This window comes from Larus michahellis, chromosome 9, assembly GCF_964199755.1.
Source record: "Larus michahellis chromosome 9, bLarMic1.1, whole genome shotgun sequence".
Taxonomy (NCBI): Eukaryota; Metazoa; Chordata; class Aves; order Charadriiformes; family Laridae; genus Larus; species Larus michahellis.
Genome location: NC_133904.1, coordinates 38,405,848 through 38,420,797, shown reverse-complemented (window position 1 = coordinate 38,420,797; position 14,950 = coordinate 38,405,848). Strand labels below are relative to the sequence as shown.

Sequence of the window (14,950 nt, the reverse complement as noted above, 5' to 3'; positions counted from 1 at the left end):
TGTTCCTTCCCAGGTGCAGCACCCTACACTTGCCCTTGTTGTATTTCATAAGGTTTCTCTCTGCCCAGATCTCCAACCTGTCCAGGTCTCTCTGTATGGCGGCACAGCCTTCCGGTGTGTCAGCCACCCCACCCAGCTTGGTGTCATCAGCAAACTTGCTGAGGGCGCACTCTATCCCCTCATCCAGGTCATTGATGAATATGTTGAAGAGGACTGGACCCAGTACTGACCCCTGGGGAACACCACTCGTCACTGGTCTCCAACTAGACTCTGTGCCCCTAATCACAACCCTCTGAGCTCTATCTTTCAACCAGTTTTCTATCCACCCCACTGTCCATTCATCTAACCCACACTTCCTAAGCTTCCCTATGAGGATGCTGTGGGAGACCGTGTCAAACGCCTTGCTTAAGTCAAGGTAGACCACATCTACCGCCCTCCCCTCATCTATCCATCTAGTCATGCCATCGTAGAAGGCTATCAGATTAGTCAGACATGATTTCCCCTTGGTGAATCCATGCTGAGTACTTCTGATAGCTTTCCTTTCCTCCACATGCCTTGAGATGACACCCAGAACGAGCTGTTCCATCATCTTTCCAGGGATGGAGGTGAGGCTGACCGGCCTGTAGTTCCCCGGCTCCTCCTTCTTGCCTTTCTTGAAGACTGGAGTGACATTGGCTTTCCTCCAGTCCCCAGGCACCTCGCCTGTTCTCCAGGACCTTTCAAAGATGATGGAGAGCGGCCCAGCAATGACTTCTGCCAGCTCCCTCAGCACTCTCGGGTGCATCCCATCAGGGCCCATGGACTTGTGAATATCTAGATGATCTAATTGGTCCCTCACTCGCTCCTCCTCAACCCAAGGGAAGTCGTCTTCTTTCCCTGTTACTTTATTCAATGCCTGGGACTCCTGAGGGCTGGGCCGAGCAGAAAAGACCGAAGCAAAGAAGGCATTCAGTAACTCTGCCTTCTCCACATCCTCCGTCACCATGACTCCTGCCTCATTCAGCAGTGGGCCTACAACTTCTCTGGTCTTCCTTTTGCTTCCAATATACTTGTAGAAGCTCTTTTTGTTGTGCTTGATCCAAATAAAGACAGATTCTTGAAATTTGATTAAGAGATATCAGAACATGAGTGACCCGTACCATCTGTGTAGAATAGAGAATGATTTTACCTTCTGGGGTTTCAATTTTATGTTTGAAGTTTTATTTATTTTTACTTTCTCTGTAATCATGTCTACAGTTCATAACCTTGAAAGCTTCTCAGCTTATTCTAGGAAGTGTCATATCAAGAAAAAAAGTCTCTCTTGTCAGACTTTGAAAATTTGCTAAGACTGGCTCTGATCTCATAATAGAAAGAAAGAGAATTTTAAGGATAAATGACTGCAAGTCATTTTGGTTTGGGTTTTTTGAGTGGTCAGTCATTTTTTAAAACATTTCTGTATCTCTGCCTACAGCAGATTTGGAGAGGCAGGTATCACTGGCCGATGTTATTGTTACCAAGCAAAACTTGATCTCTCTCAAGGTAACTATTCAAAATGTATAAAATAAAAGCTTAAATAGTGAAACAAATAAACCTAAGCAAACATATGTCATTCTGCATTTTCAAACCTTTTGGCATTGCAATAATATTAGGAAAATAATTTTTATTTTTACACATTTTTAATTGGGTTTTGCCTGTGATTTCAGCATATATATATTCAAAACACACTTGAAGTCCGAAACTAAATGCTAATGGATAAATGCAAAAGCTGGAACTAAAATAGAACACCCCAAGGGTTTTGCAGAAATGTTCAGCCAAAATCAATTTTTTTTGTTCTTCTTTCCCTTCACTTTCCATTCTGTTTCCAGCCTTAGCTCAGTCTCTACATATGTCTTCAACTGTAAGATTTTTGAAACAAAAACCCTGTCATTCACTATCATGATGAAGGATTTAAGTAAAGAATTTTATAATTTAAAAGTGGTTGAAAAATTTGTGCCTGGAGCAGGATAAAAGTGAAATCCCACTTCTTCCATCAGGGCTAGATATCATGCATTTTTAAGCCTGTTATTGTCAAACACATACGTGAGTGATGCATTATCAGCACAATGAAAATCATTAGGGTAAGAAAATAACTTTATTTGCTCTTTTAATGTTTGGAGCACAAATACCAAGAAGGCACAGCAGCTTTCATAACAAACATGTTAACCCCCACATGCTCTGCTTAATTATGATTTCTGGCTTCCTGTATTTCCCCTGAGGCTACTGGCACCATAAGTAAACTGGCACAGATTTTATTTGTTCTGAATATGCTGAGCTTCAGCGTACAAGTAGTTCAGCAGGTGCTTCACAAGCAACTGAGCTGTTCCAGCAGTGAGGACAGGAGCCGTCTGATAGGGGAGTGACACATCTAGTGGGGAACAGAATCGATGTACCCCTCCCTGTCACCATGGCTACCACTCAGCAGGCGTTTTTTGGGGCAGAAGTGCCAATTTAAGCAAATGCTGATTTCTTATTACTGCCCTGCATCACCCCCTGTGTTGGTCAGGTACAAGTGTGTAGTAGGCCACAGCATTTACCAGATCAGGAAACTAGTCCTGATCCAGCTGGAAAATAATCTCTTTTTTTTGACTCATTCTTTTCCAAACAGTCAGTTTTATGATTCAATTCACCCTGTAGCCACACAATGTTCTGTGCCTGTGTAATGGAGGAGATGGTAGAAGGGCAGGGACAAGCTTAAAAGCTGGGAGGCTACTGGTGGTTTAAGCAGCTTTATCACTGAGCACAAGCAAAGATGGAGCCGGAGCTCTCTTTAAGGCTGTGGTTTGGTGTTCAGTGTTTAGATTCATTTGGCTGTCCAGGTTCCTCGCCACCCTGTCCTGCCCCCTCCTTGTCTCCTCCACTGCCCTGTTGCAAGTGGTTTTGCAGCTGTGCAAGGAACCTGATGCGGAACCCATCTGCCTGAAGAGTGATCCAGTAAAAAATGGGTATTGTTATCACACTGCAGGGATAACACATGACATATATCGCAATTCATTTTATATTGGCAGACTAATGTTTTAAAGCCTTCAGGTTTAAGGCTATCAAATCTGTCAGAGTGACACAGTCAAGTCACATGTGGAAGGAAAGTGTGACTTTCCTTCCCTAAATAAGTTCCATGGCTGGATGCATCTCTCCAAGTGTTACAAAACCTTGTTCACAAACTTGCTATTAAACATATGAAGTCGTTAAAACATCACTGTGGATAAAGGATATATGGAGCTGAGTGCAAGTGGTAGTAGAATGTCAGGTTGGGAATTAAAAAATATTGCAAGGCTGCATAAAAGTCACTCTCAAACAAAAACCTGTTCAGATAGCTCAGAGCACATTTGAAATAAAGTGCTTATAGTTTATCCATGACAGTTTTCATTTATGGTGAGATTCTTTTAAGACCAGTGATAATGTAAAGCACTAGCAACAGGGATGCTAGGAATTTGTACAGATTATTTATATTGTTGGGTAGATGTACATAGGGCATATATTTATGTATTATATGCCATTTATAGTACATATTATATTACATACAATAAATACATATTGCCACAACATTTTTGCTTAAAATCTTGAAAAAAACACGAAGCCTGGTTTCCGGTTTGTCAGATTCCAGCAGTGACACTGCAAGCCGTTGTCAGCCTGCCTTGCTGGAGAGCTCCAGCACAGCTGTGAAAAATTCTGTGAAAACATGGAACTCTCACCCAGGCCTGATACTGCCGAGCCCACCTTGCAGCCTCAGGCTCCATCGCCAGTGCTGTGCCTCAGCAGAGTCATGAGAGACTCCTCAGAAATTAGACTCGTAAAACCCAGTGAAGAAGCACCGCATCCACTTTAAGTCAAAGTTATGAGCAACTTCTTAAAAATGAACACAAGCTGCCCTGTCCTTGACAAGCCAGGAGTTTCCCATGCTGTAGAGAGGCACTAACTGCAAGGACATCAGCGATGTTATGCAGTCTGCGGTCATATCTTTCAGTTGTGACAGTGGAATGGCAACCTGTCTCCCTGAAGTCGCTTCTGAAAATGTCCATTTCTAAAAAACCTGCAATGATGCAACTAGAAAAAATCAAGTTTATTCGTAGTAAATTCATACAGGGGACAAAATGCCACCGAAAACCCTTTAAATCCACAGACTGGAGAAGTTTGGAAGCAGCAGACCGGGCAGACGGTGTGGTGGACGTTTCAGTGGGGACGGAGGACAGCAGATGTGCGGACTGGCACCGCATCCGGCCGTGCCTCCATCAGCCAGGCCAAAGCCCTTCTCCCGCCCCCGGGGCCAACCCCGCTGAACCCGCACTTCACCGGGGCCGCGGCAGCCCCGCCGAGGGGTGCTCGCCCCTCCGCCTCCCCTTCCCCGGGCCGCCGCATCCCCGGGGCGCCGGGCGGGGCCGGGCTCCCCCATCGCCCGCGGCGTGCTGCGGGGCCGGGCGCGGGAGCCGGCGGTGGCGGTGGGTGTCGCAGCCGCCGGCTGGGTGGCGGCGAGCCCCGGCCGCCCATCACGTGCTCGGTGTGTTGCATTGTGTTTGCGGCGGAGGGAGGGCTGGCCGTGTCAGTGATCAATGTCATGACTTCCTCCTCGGGCTGGAGCAGTATCAGAGCGCAGCTGAAGGAAGCTGATTGCTGCTGTGTTCAAATTGGCTGGGAACAATACACACACGCACACGGACACGGGGACAGGCGGACACTCGCAGCCCGCACCCTGGCTCCCGCGTCGCCGCTCCGCGCCGGGGGGGAAGATGAGCTCAGGGGACGTCGTTTGCACTGGATGGCTCATTAAATCACCCCCCGAGAAGAAACTCAAGAGATACGTAAGTGCAGAGGCTCTGCTGATATTTTTTTTTCTTCCTCCCCTTGCTAAACGTATTTCGGCATGTGCTCGGTGCCTTACTCTGCCTTTGCAATGTCTCGCCGGTTTCGGCTTCGCCTTGGACCAAAACAAAAAGATTTGCAAGTCCGTGCGTTTATGGAGTGTTTTAGTTTTCACCGATGTTCTTGTGCCCCTTGGAATTAACCTTTCCCGGCTTGTAAGATTATAATACTTCAGTTGTTATGCAACATATCTTAGGCTAAAAACCACATTTCGGTTTCAGTTAATGTTGCCGTAATTGTTGTAACAGAATTGTTGTAACAGAATTTCAGATGTCACTTTACCAGGGAAGGGCAAGAACCTCCTGAAGAAAGCTAATACTTTAAATTCTGAGGCTCTGCTTTGTTAAGATGCTCTGTAATTTCTATGACACTTGCTAAAGGCAACATCTGCAACAGTTTTATTTACCAGTTAAATATGCCAGATGCAGTTGCTAGCGGAAAGCTTTACTTTGTGTCTGTGATAAAGAGGTGCTAGAAGATGCCATGCTGTAAAGTTCCTGATAGCTGAAAGGTGACGGGGGCTGGTGAGAAGCAGCGAGCACTGCCTGCATGGTGAGCTGCGACTGCATGATGTGTAAAGGGGGCCCCTTGTTTCGCTCTGTATCTGCCTGCCTGTTTTTCTGGGAAAAAAAAAAAAAAAAAAAAAAAAAAGGGTGTGTGTTGCAAACATAGGAAACTGTATCATTGCAGGGCTGCGAGGAAGACATTCCGGGTAGAAATAAATGACCCTTAAAAAATTGCTTGGGACAGCATTAAAAATGTAAGCCCATCGTGGGCCATTTTGCATACTCATTTGTGATGGTTCTTCATCAGGCATGTTGTCACTGTTGTTACACTTTTGGAATCGGTAATACTCGTTTGAGTCATGCACTTCTAACCTAACTTACCCCAGAGCACTGCGCTGTACTAGAAGGATGCCACCATATGTGTCTGTCACACTCCCGAGCCATATACGTAGCTTACATCATTTGTCATATTCTCTTCTCTTTATCAGCATTTTTTCTGGACTGCTGATGTTAGCTTTTTCTAGTAATATGAGGAATAACTGTTTCATGAAGAATGTGGTAGCTATAACTTGGTTGTGTGTTTTTTCTTTGCACTAAAAACTAGGAGAAAGGATAATTTACTGATGTTAGAATTTACTTTTAACTTATTCTAAGCTAGAGTTTCTTCCTTTAGATCACAGTATCACATTGAAATGGATTAATATTTGCTTTATTCGGTTAGCATTTTCCAATTCTAAAATAACCCCTATGATGTGTCCCAAGGGAGCTGCAAATAAAATGTGTATATCTAATTTTTGTTGTATTTTATAATGAGAGTACTAATAGCACTGTGTAGCAGGCACTAGACAATGTAAGAGCCACTGATTCACCCAGCTGGTATCATTAGTAACTCTGCCAGTGAAGCTATTTTTGATGACTCAATATTCATAAAAGGGCAAAGTAGAGAAAACAGAATGTGATAAAGCTGGGATTTGAAAGCCCCCATTATACAGTCAAGATAATAGTCACAACAGGGGCTCTGATCAGCTCACAAGACTAGTTGCAGTCTGCTCTGCTCAGATTTTGCACTACAAAACCTAGGGAAATTGGGTCTATGTTATTCTTCAGACACCAACCACTAGATTAGCCAGATCTCTGCAGATTAGACTTTGTTTTCTGGTTAGGAGGATAAACTACTCCTTTGTCCATAATAAAGCAGAAAGAAATCTGCTGCAAGTACAGCAAGGATTAATGTCCTTTCTCATATGGCTGGTTACACAGTGGATGCTACAAACCAAATGGAAATTGTCTCTTACCCACTGTAAACTATTTTTTCCACACTTTTTATATGGTTTCACCAGCATGGCAGCTTGCGCATCTTGCACTGGGGTGGTAGATAGCTCGGGCTGAACCACAGTAACTGCTTAAAAACAACACAAGCTTTAAAACAATGACTGTTTAAACTGACTTCAGTAGGTGTCAAGTGTCAACCGCTTACAGGAGAATGGTGTTGGCTCTGGTTCTGAACTGACAACGTACATAAATCCCCAAGCTTTACACCACCCTTTGTGTTCAGCTGGCAAAACCCATGCTCTGAGCTGAAGCTTCCAATGCAGGCTGGCTCTGCTGCTCAGTGGGATCTGGTTCACTGGAGCGACTCAGTTGCTCTCACGGGCTTGTCTCCCCGTTTGCATTTTCCCGAGTTCAGCATCTGGCGTCTGTAAATCTGTCCTGAGGGTCTCTTGTTTTACACGCAGATAAATTCTTAATCCTCAATCTGCTACAATCACTAAGAAAATCCAATTAATTTCAGTGGAATCTGTAGTTAAGAAACCAGACAAAGTGATGAATTCAAATTGTGAGACTGGGAACTGCAGAGGGTCCCACCGAAGCCACTGGGAATATTTACAGTGTTTATAAAATTAAACAAATACATCTTTGCGAGATTGGAGCCTAAAGACCAAAATATACCTTCATTTACGCTTGTTCTCTGATGAAAGCAATTAGGTTTTCCATGCATAAACAAGTCAAAATTTGGCTCTAGGTAAGCAGAACATTATCTTCAAAATTTTGAAAAGCGAAAAGCAGGTGTTAAGAGTCTGTATTTTTCCTGTAATGTCTTACAAAGCTGATGCTCTTAGTAGCACTATTCTTAGAAGTGTCTTATCATTCCCTAACAAAGGCTGCTCTCTTACATGTGCAGGAAACGAACATGAGATTAATTACCTAAGTGTAACTTTCTGTAAAAACAGAGAGCTTAATGCTAAATGCAGAGAATTCATTAGAAAGCACAGGGAGCTTCACTTCAGCAGGCAAATACTCTTAATAGTGGTTTAACGGCGTGTACAGTGCTTTTCCCTCTGTCTGATACTTGACCCATGAATCCACCATGTCAGCCTACCTAAAGAGGCAGTTGTGCAAGGAGTCTCCCGGGAGAGCATTCCGTGTGAGCTGCAGTTCTTTGTCCCCTAAGTGTGACCTGAAAGCTGTGCTGCTCTCGTTCCCCGCCTTGGTTCCAGCTTTTCTCACTGGTGGGGGCTGTTTGGGCCTGAGGGGTGCTGGGGAACCCCCCAGAGCTCTGGGGGAGCGGGTTACAGGGCGGGGACAAGAGAGGAAGAAGCTGCTACCAAAAATTAGGAACTGGTGGTGGTGGAGGTGAAGTCCATCATACTCTAGGCTGAAAATAAAGTTTCAGACACAGCTTGACACAGCCCCACGGGAGGAAAACCTGTCCCCACTGGAAATTTTTGTTATTGGTATTAGTGGATCATGAGTACCAGCCTCAGTAGGAAATTAGACATCATGGGAGAATCTGCTTCAGGTTTGATAGGTTTCACTGTGCCTTATATTTAGTCCTGAATACATCCAAATGGGGATTTGGACCAGGCATTCCAAGCTGCAAGGGAAAAAACTGTTTATGTCTGTTAAATTTTTTTTAAAAAAATCAGAAGGCTCAGGATGGTGTTGATCACATACCCCAATTCTGTAATGTCAGCCTTGAACAGCCGGCTTCTGATACTTTTTATATGGAAATATATCTGCTCACTGACTGCTAATATTTGGTTTCTGTTTACTGGAGAGGAGAGAGAATGGTTTCATGCCCTAGAAAAGAAAGGAATTACTACAGCCAGTGCAAAAAGTCACTGTGAGGGGAAAAAAGACAAGAAAGAAGGCAGAGAGGACGTCTAATGAACTAAGAGACTAGCACTGCTGAAAAGACACATTGTTCTACGCACTGATAAGGAGAAGGAGTTTTTAACAGGCAGTTAATTTCCACCTATCCTCAGATCGCTGTCCTGTAGTTTGTCACACCTGTGGGGAGCAGCTAGCGGTGGCTAGCCAGCCTGCCCGCTGGATCCCGTGAATGCCACGCCAGTAATTACTTCGTGTTAAGTTTTGTGGTTTGCAATAGTAAAGGGCTATGTACAGATACTTGCTTGTTGTGAGTCAGTGCAGCTCCATTTAAGTCAATGCTGCACAGCTGTACCCCAGCTGAAGGCCTATTTTTAATCTTCAGTACTATACAAATTGATGAGGGAAGACCACTTGCTTAAAAAAAGGCAAGTTTCCCACTTTGCTTGAGTGACTGGATTCTTCAAACATCATTGAAAATCAAAATTCCTTGTCAGCATCTCTAGAACAAGAGTCCAAAATGGACTCCATGTTAGAAAAATTAGCCGTGCACTTCTTACTGCACATCTTCTTGGAGTGTGTGGCCTGGGAAGACAAATCGAGGTGTAAGTTAATGTACCAATTGCAGAAAGCTAGTAAAGCAGTGTCCATTCCTGCTGTCTCTGCATGAGGGGGAGACAGGCACAGTAGCAAGGAGCTGCAGACAGTTGGCTCTGGCTGTTGGGGGGATCTGCCAAAACTCGACCACAGCACCCCACTGCCAGGGTTTTACGAGGTAAAAGAAGCTAGACGACTTCTCCATTTTTAGCTGAAGTTTTGGTATTTATCAGGAGAACAAACGAGAAGTTACTGGCCACTAAGAAGGAAAAGTAAAGTAGAATTATGGAAGAATTTACTCAAGTAATAGGAACAAGAGTCCCCCAGCACTGCTATGGGCGGGTGGGATGCAGAGCAGCTTCTTTCTGATCTAGCAATGGCCTGGTGTCAGCAGAGGACACTGCCACCCTCCCCTAAAAGAAATCCCCAAGTGCTGTGTGGCATCAAGTACTACTTCTGCTGGTTTGGGATTTGGGGGATGTTTATGAAAAAACAACTATCAAAGAGAAATCTGAACTTAATTTTTGTCCATAAGCCTTTTTATTCCCAAATGCTTCCTACAAAGTCTCACCTCTTGAGCTCTGTCCCCTCTGAACAGAGAGTTACAGCCACCTTTCATACCCTGCTGGAATCAGCATCCCAAAGTCTTTGTTGAAATAACTGAGTTTAACCAATCTGTACAGGTTTTGTAACTGTAGTTCATAGGCCGGGTGGGAATAGGAGTTCCATGTGATGGAGAAAGTTGACAGAGCCTTTTAGCTGTTTCTAGTTGTAAGTTTTGTACTTATGCTTTTGCTGCTGTTACTTCACTTTAAAACCCAGCATATATTCTATCTGGTTTGTATATTAAGGAATAACTCAATTTTGAGAAAACGAAGCCTTTCATATAGAAGCTACTGTGCGGCCAACTACGTGTTCCCTTCTCTGTGAAATCCTGAACAAATTGATCTCACTGGTAAAATAACAGCAGAAAATTTATTTTAGGGAGGAGTTTCCATCATTATCATTAAACGTTTATAATTAGCTAAGTGCAAATCAGACCATTCTCCACCACTTAATTTTGTTTTGGTAGATTAAGTGAGATGTTTATTCTAGACCCTTTTCTTCCATTTTAACCATGTTTTGGTAGTTTAAATGCAATGTTTAATGAGATAGGTTGACTTCTAAGAAAAAAATAATTTCTAAAATATACTGCTGTTCTTGGCAACCTGTGTATCAGAATGTTAAGCAGAATAATTTCCCTTGGACTATTTATTTGGGTGGAGCCGTAATAGCCCTGAAGCCCCAGTTTAATCTTTGACTACATGTTTTCAGTGCGCAGGAATGTCCAGCTATTGGTTTCTATTCAAAACAGAAACCCACAAGTTATCAGGTCTTTGCATTCAAAAATAGAGACTTAAAAAAACCCAAACGTGCTAGTTTGAAATAGAGAAGGAAATGTTAAATTGAGTGGTAATTAAACTAGTGATGCAATCAAACATGTCTTAGAGGAAAAATCATTACAAGTAGTACTTTGGTGAACTCTTTGTTGTAGCATGAAAACTATAATATGGATAAACACATTACTTCTACCAATAATGCATTAAAAAGCTATGAATGTGTATTATGACAATTTGATAGGTTTTCAGGGAAAGGAACAAGTTTAGTCCTATAATGTTACTCAGTAGAGAAACAGTTGTTTTATTTGCTTTCTTGTCCTTTTCATTTGATTTGGAAATTAATTAGTAATGTGATAAGACAAGGAAAAAATGCTATCTTTGAAATGAAATTTGCATGTCAAAACATTACAGCCAGCCAGATAAAATAGATTTTCCTCTCTCTCATTTAATTGTTGAATAAAATACAATATTTCAACTTTTTTTTTTCTGCTTTACAATATCCTTGACTTGTTTCAGTTTGTGTTGCATCAGAAAAAAAAACAACCCAGCAACAAACATATAGCCATGCAAAACTCAGTTTTGAAATCTTGTTTGCAAACTTGGTATTTGCTAAAAATAAACCAAAACTGATGTCTAGTCTTCATGGCAGAAAAATACTCCCTTTCTGAGGCTAACTCATTAACAGCTTTGTAATTGTTAGAATGAGACAACTGTTCTTCGAGATTTTGTTATTCTCTTCCCTTCTGATGCCAGAAACCCCACCTGACCCCTGCAGGCAAAACCGCTTTGTAGTTTTCCACAAAAGCCTTGAACCGCACATTTCAGTTATTCAGTATCCTTTCCCATAGAGCATTTTACAGAAAGGCAGTAAATTGTCATTATCGGTATGAATTTAAAATTCCTTAAATGAAGGTGTTAATTTAAATGGAACTTAGATTGTCATCTGGAAGTTTTTGACTCATTTTTGACAATGCTTTTTAAAAGACAGTAGTTTCTGTGAGCCCTGTTAGTGACAAATATTATTCACCCTGTGACTCCCATGTCTCAGGGACCGTGGGTTATGTATCCATATTTCTGTTGGATAGAATAATGGCCATAACAGGACCCTTTCTAAATTTGCAATGGTTGTAATCTCTCAGCAGAGTGCATAGTTTGTGAACAATCTGTTTTTACATACCAGACTTGCAAACTGTTTGTAGAAGTTCAAGGATTTTACAGTTGTGAAGCCATTTTTTCAAGCTGACATGAACTGGTCGTGCCAAGGAGAAACCAATAGTTCAGAACAAGCTTGAACTATGTTTTACTTGCAGACTTTACAAACTGTGCAGTGCAGCCACTAAGTTTACAGAAGTATTGAGTTTATAAGTGCTGGGAAAGCTGAGCATGTATGCCTGCTGTAAAGCTGCACTTCCAAAACCCATTGCCGATTCCACAGAAAAGCCACCGGCATACAGAGGTGGCCGCGTGCTGATAAAATCGCTATGAGATGAGGAAAAAAGCATCTGAAGAGATGCCAGCTGAGTTTACAGTAGCAATGAAGAAACAGTTTCATGAGAAGTCATACGCTGCTTCATGAAGTGCTCGCTGCTATTCCAGCTACCACATCTGTATTGTTTACTAATATTTATAGTGGAAGCTTTGCAAGCTTAAGAAGTTTTATTTTTAAGAAGTTCAACATTTTTAACCCATCCTAAGAAAATGATTGAGTTTTCACTGAGGCCTTAGGTTTAAAAATAAGAAGCACTTGAGTAACTCCTTTTTTGAGCTACTTAGTCGCGTTGCTCCCACTGAAATAGGATTTGCAAAATATTTTCCCTGGGTACTCCTCTGACTCCAGGGCTGTTTTTACAGGTCTTCACTGGCTAACTTGCCTTGTAAAACAGAGGGATTTGGACTGTCAGCTAAAAATGGGACTGGTACTCCAACTTCACTATGTGCTTTTTAAGATGTTCCTTTCTGACAGGTAACTCTGAGTGTCACACCACCCTTGAGGTATGGATTATAAAATAAAATAATGGTGAACTAGTTTTGAAAAGTGAGAGAAAACCACCAGATAAATCCCATGATTATTTCAGTATCCTCCCCAAACTCCCGCTTTTGTCTGTGCTGAGCCTGAGAAATATTCAGGCTGAAACATCATTAAGACAAACAAACAGAAAGGTTAGGGGACAGTCAGGTTGGCACAGGGAGAACAGGCTTCGTGACGGTGACACTGCTTTGGTTCCCCTGTGCATCCCTTCGCATTGGGTTTGCAGACTGGAAACCTAATAATTCTGGCTTGTAAAGGGAAAAATAGAAGCATTTACTGAAGTGTTACTAGACTCCAAGTCTTTAACAGTTTTCTTATGAAAAATATGTTCTTTTTTTTTCTTTTCATTTTTTCAAATTCACAACTGAAAGTACTGTTGCTATGTTACTGTAATGGTGTGTAGGCTGCTAAATAAATAGAGGGAGTTTAGTCCATGCCAGAAATAGAAAGCCAGGTCAGAGGTGACATTTGGGACATGTTGAGAAAAAAGAATATATAATTATTTCTTTCCTTCCTATCATTCTCTTCAGTCCCATTAACCCCAGACTACTTAGAAGGAACTTACAACAGAATTTCTAGGCATGTGAGAGTACTAAAAATTGACACCTCTGGAGTTCTGCTAAGTTTTTTGGCTTTGTTTTTTGCAAGATAAAATTTGCAAGGGAAACTGGTAGAACCATGGCACCTCACACACTTGTGAATTAAATAGCTACTTTGAGGTATCAAAGGGCATGGGGAACTGTTGAAAATTCACTCTGCAAAGGTGTGCTCAGAAGGGAAAATCTGACAGAGGGAATGAGCTTTGAGAAAATGTGCCCCCGTGAAGCCAGAAACAGGAAATTTGAGTCCATTGTCCTTTTTGGGATAGTTTGGCAGGTTACCAAGGACCAGATATACAAAAACATGCTTAGGCTTTTATGCGAGTAGCCCTAGGTACCTGCTTGCACCCTCAGCTGCCTTAACATCTCTGTAAACCTGGCTTGTGACTGTGCTTGAGTGCTTCATTTGTACAGGAGGGTCATTTTTATCCCTCCTCTGCTGCCTGCGTGTGCTCTTCACATACAGACCTTAGCACAACGAACGCTCATTTAAGCTCCAATGGCTGATTCAGTAAATGGTGGGAACTGCAAGCCACTAACGTGAGAACTAGAGCCCAGTCCTCCCTCCATCTGTGTCAGCTGGAGCAGAAGCAACCCTTATCCTACGAATGAGCACAGCAGTCTCGTAACTTGCAGACAGACGCCTCTGACTTTATTTCCAAAATGTTATTGCAGATGTTGAATGCTCTGGGCTGTGTTCTCCTAGGCACAAAGCTCCTCAGCCCCCTCCGAGCCCCTTGCGGGTGTCACTGTGAGTGTGCACAGCACCCTGATGCTCCATCCTGCCTTGCCCTTGGCCCCGCTGCTCTTGTGTGAGCATCGGGAGCAGAGCAGCTGTGAGCCATCACACCTTCCCCTAGTAGGAGGTGTAACACAGAAACACAGACCAAGCTCGCTCATGTGTGAGTTAATTTAGCAGATTTGTAATTAATCATAGAATAGGTTGGGTTGGAAGGGACCTTAAAGAACATCTCGTTCCACCCCCCCTGCCCTGGGCAGGGACACCTCCCACTAGACCAGGCTGCTCCAAGCCCCATCCAGCCTGGCCTTGAACACCTCCAGGGATGGGGCAGCCACAGCTTCTCTGGGCAACCTGGGCCAGTGCCTTACCACCCTCACAGTAAAGAATTTCTTCCTAATATCTAATCTAAATCTCCCCTCTTTCAGTTTAAAACTGTTATCCCTCGTCCTATCACTCCACTCCCTGATCAAGAGTCCCTCCCCATCTTTCGTGTAGGCCCTCTGTAAGTACTGGAAGGGGATATAAGGTCACGCCAGAGCCAGACTGAACAACCCCAACTGTCTCAGCCTGTCTCCATAGGCTGTCTCCAGCCCTCTGATCATCTTTGTGGCCTCTTCTGAACTTGCTCCAACAGGTCCATGTCCTTCTTAAGTTGGGGCCCCAGAGCTGGATGCAGTACTCCAGGTGGGGTCTCCCCAGAGCGGAGCAGAGGGGCAGAATCACCTCCCTCGCCCCGCTGGCCACACTGCTTTTGATGCAGCCCAGGATGCAGTTGGCTTTCTGGGCTGCGAGCGCACATTGGGGGGTCACGTTGAGCTTCTCATCAACCAACACTCTCAAGACCTTCTCCTCAGGGTTGCCCTCAATCCATTCTTCACCCAGCCTGTGTTTGTGCTTGGGATTGCCCTGACCCCTGTGCAAGACCTTGCACTTGGCCTAATTGGGAAGATCTTATCTTTAAATATATATGTTTACTTCTAAAGAAATTATTAATGTGACACAATATGAGGTATCTAATTTCTTTGTGAATTAGGCAAGAAGCCCACAGCCATAACCTAAACCAGTTTAGTGCATGCAATCCCATTAGATTTCTTCGTGGTATTTTTGTAGTTCCA

General features: G+C 43.2%; 1 protein-coding gene across 1 annotated transcript in view; it reads left to right on the top strand.

Annotated features, from left to right (window-relative positions):
- The first annotated feature begins 4,635 nt into the window (after positions 1-4,635).
- GAB3 (GRB2 associated binding protein 3) overlaps positions 4,636-14,950 on the top strand; it is a 67,543-nt gene continuing 57,228 nt past the window's right edge. The window contains 1 exon segment of the mRNA XM_074600334.1: positions 4,636-4,811. Within this exon segment, the coding sequence (XP_074456435.1) occupies positions 4,740-4,811 (72 nt within the window). The 5' untranslated portion in view covers positions 4,636-4,739.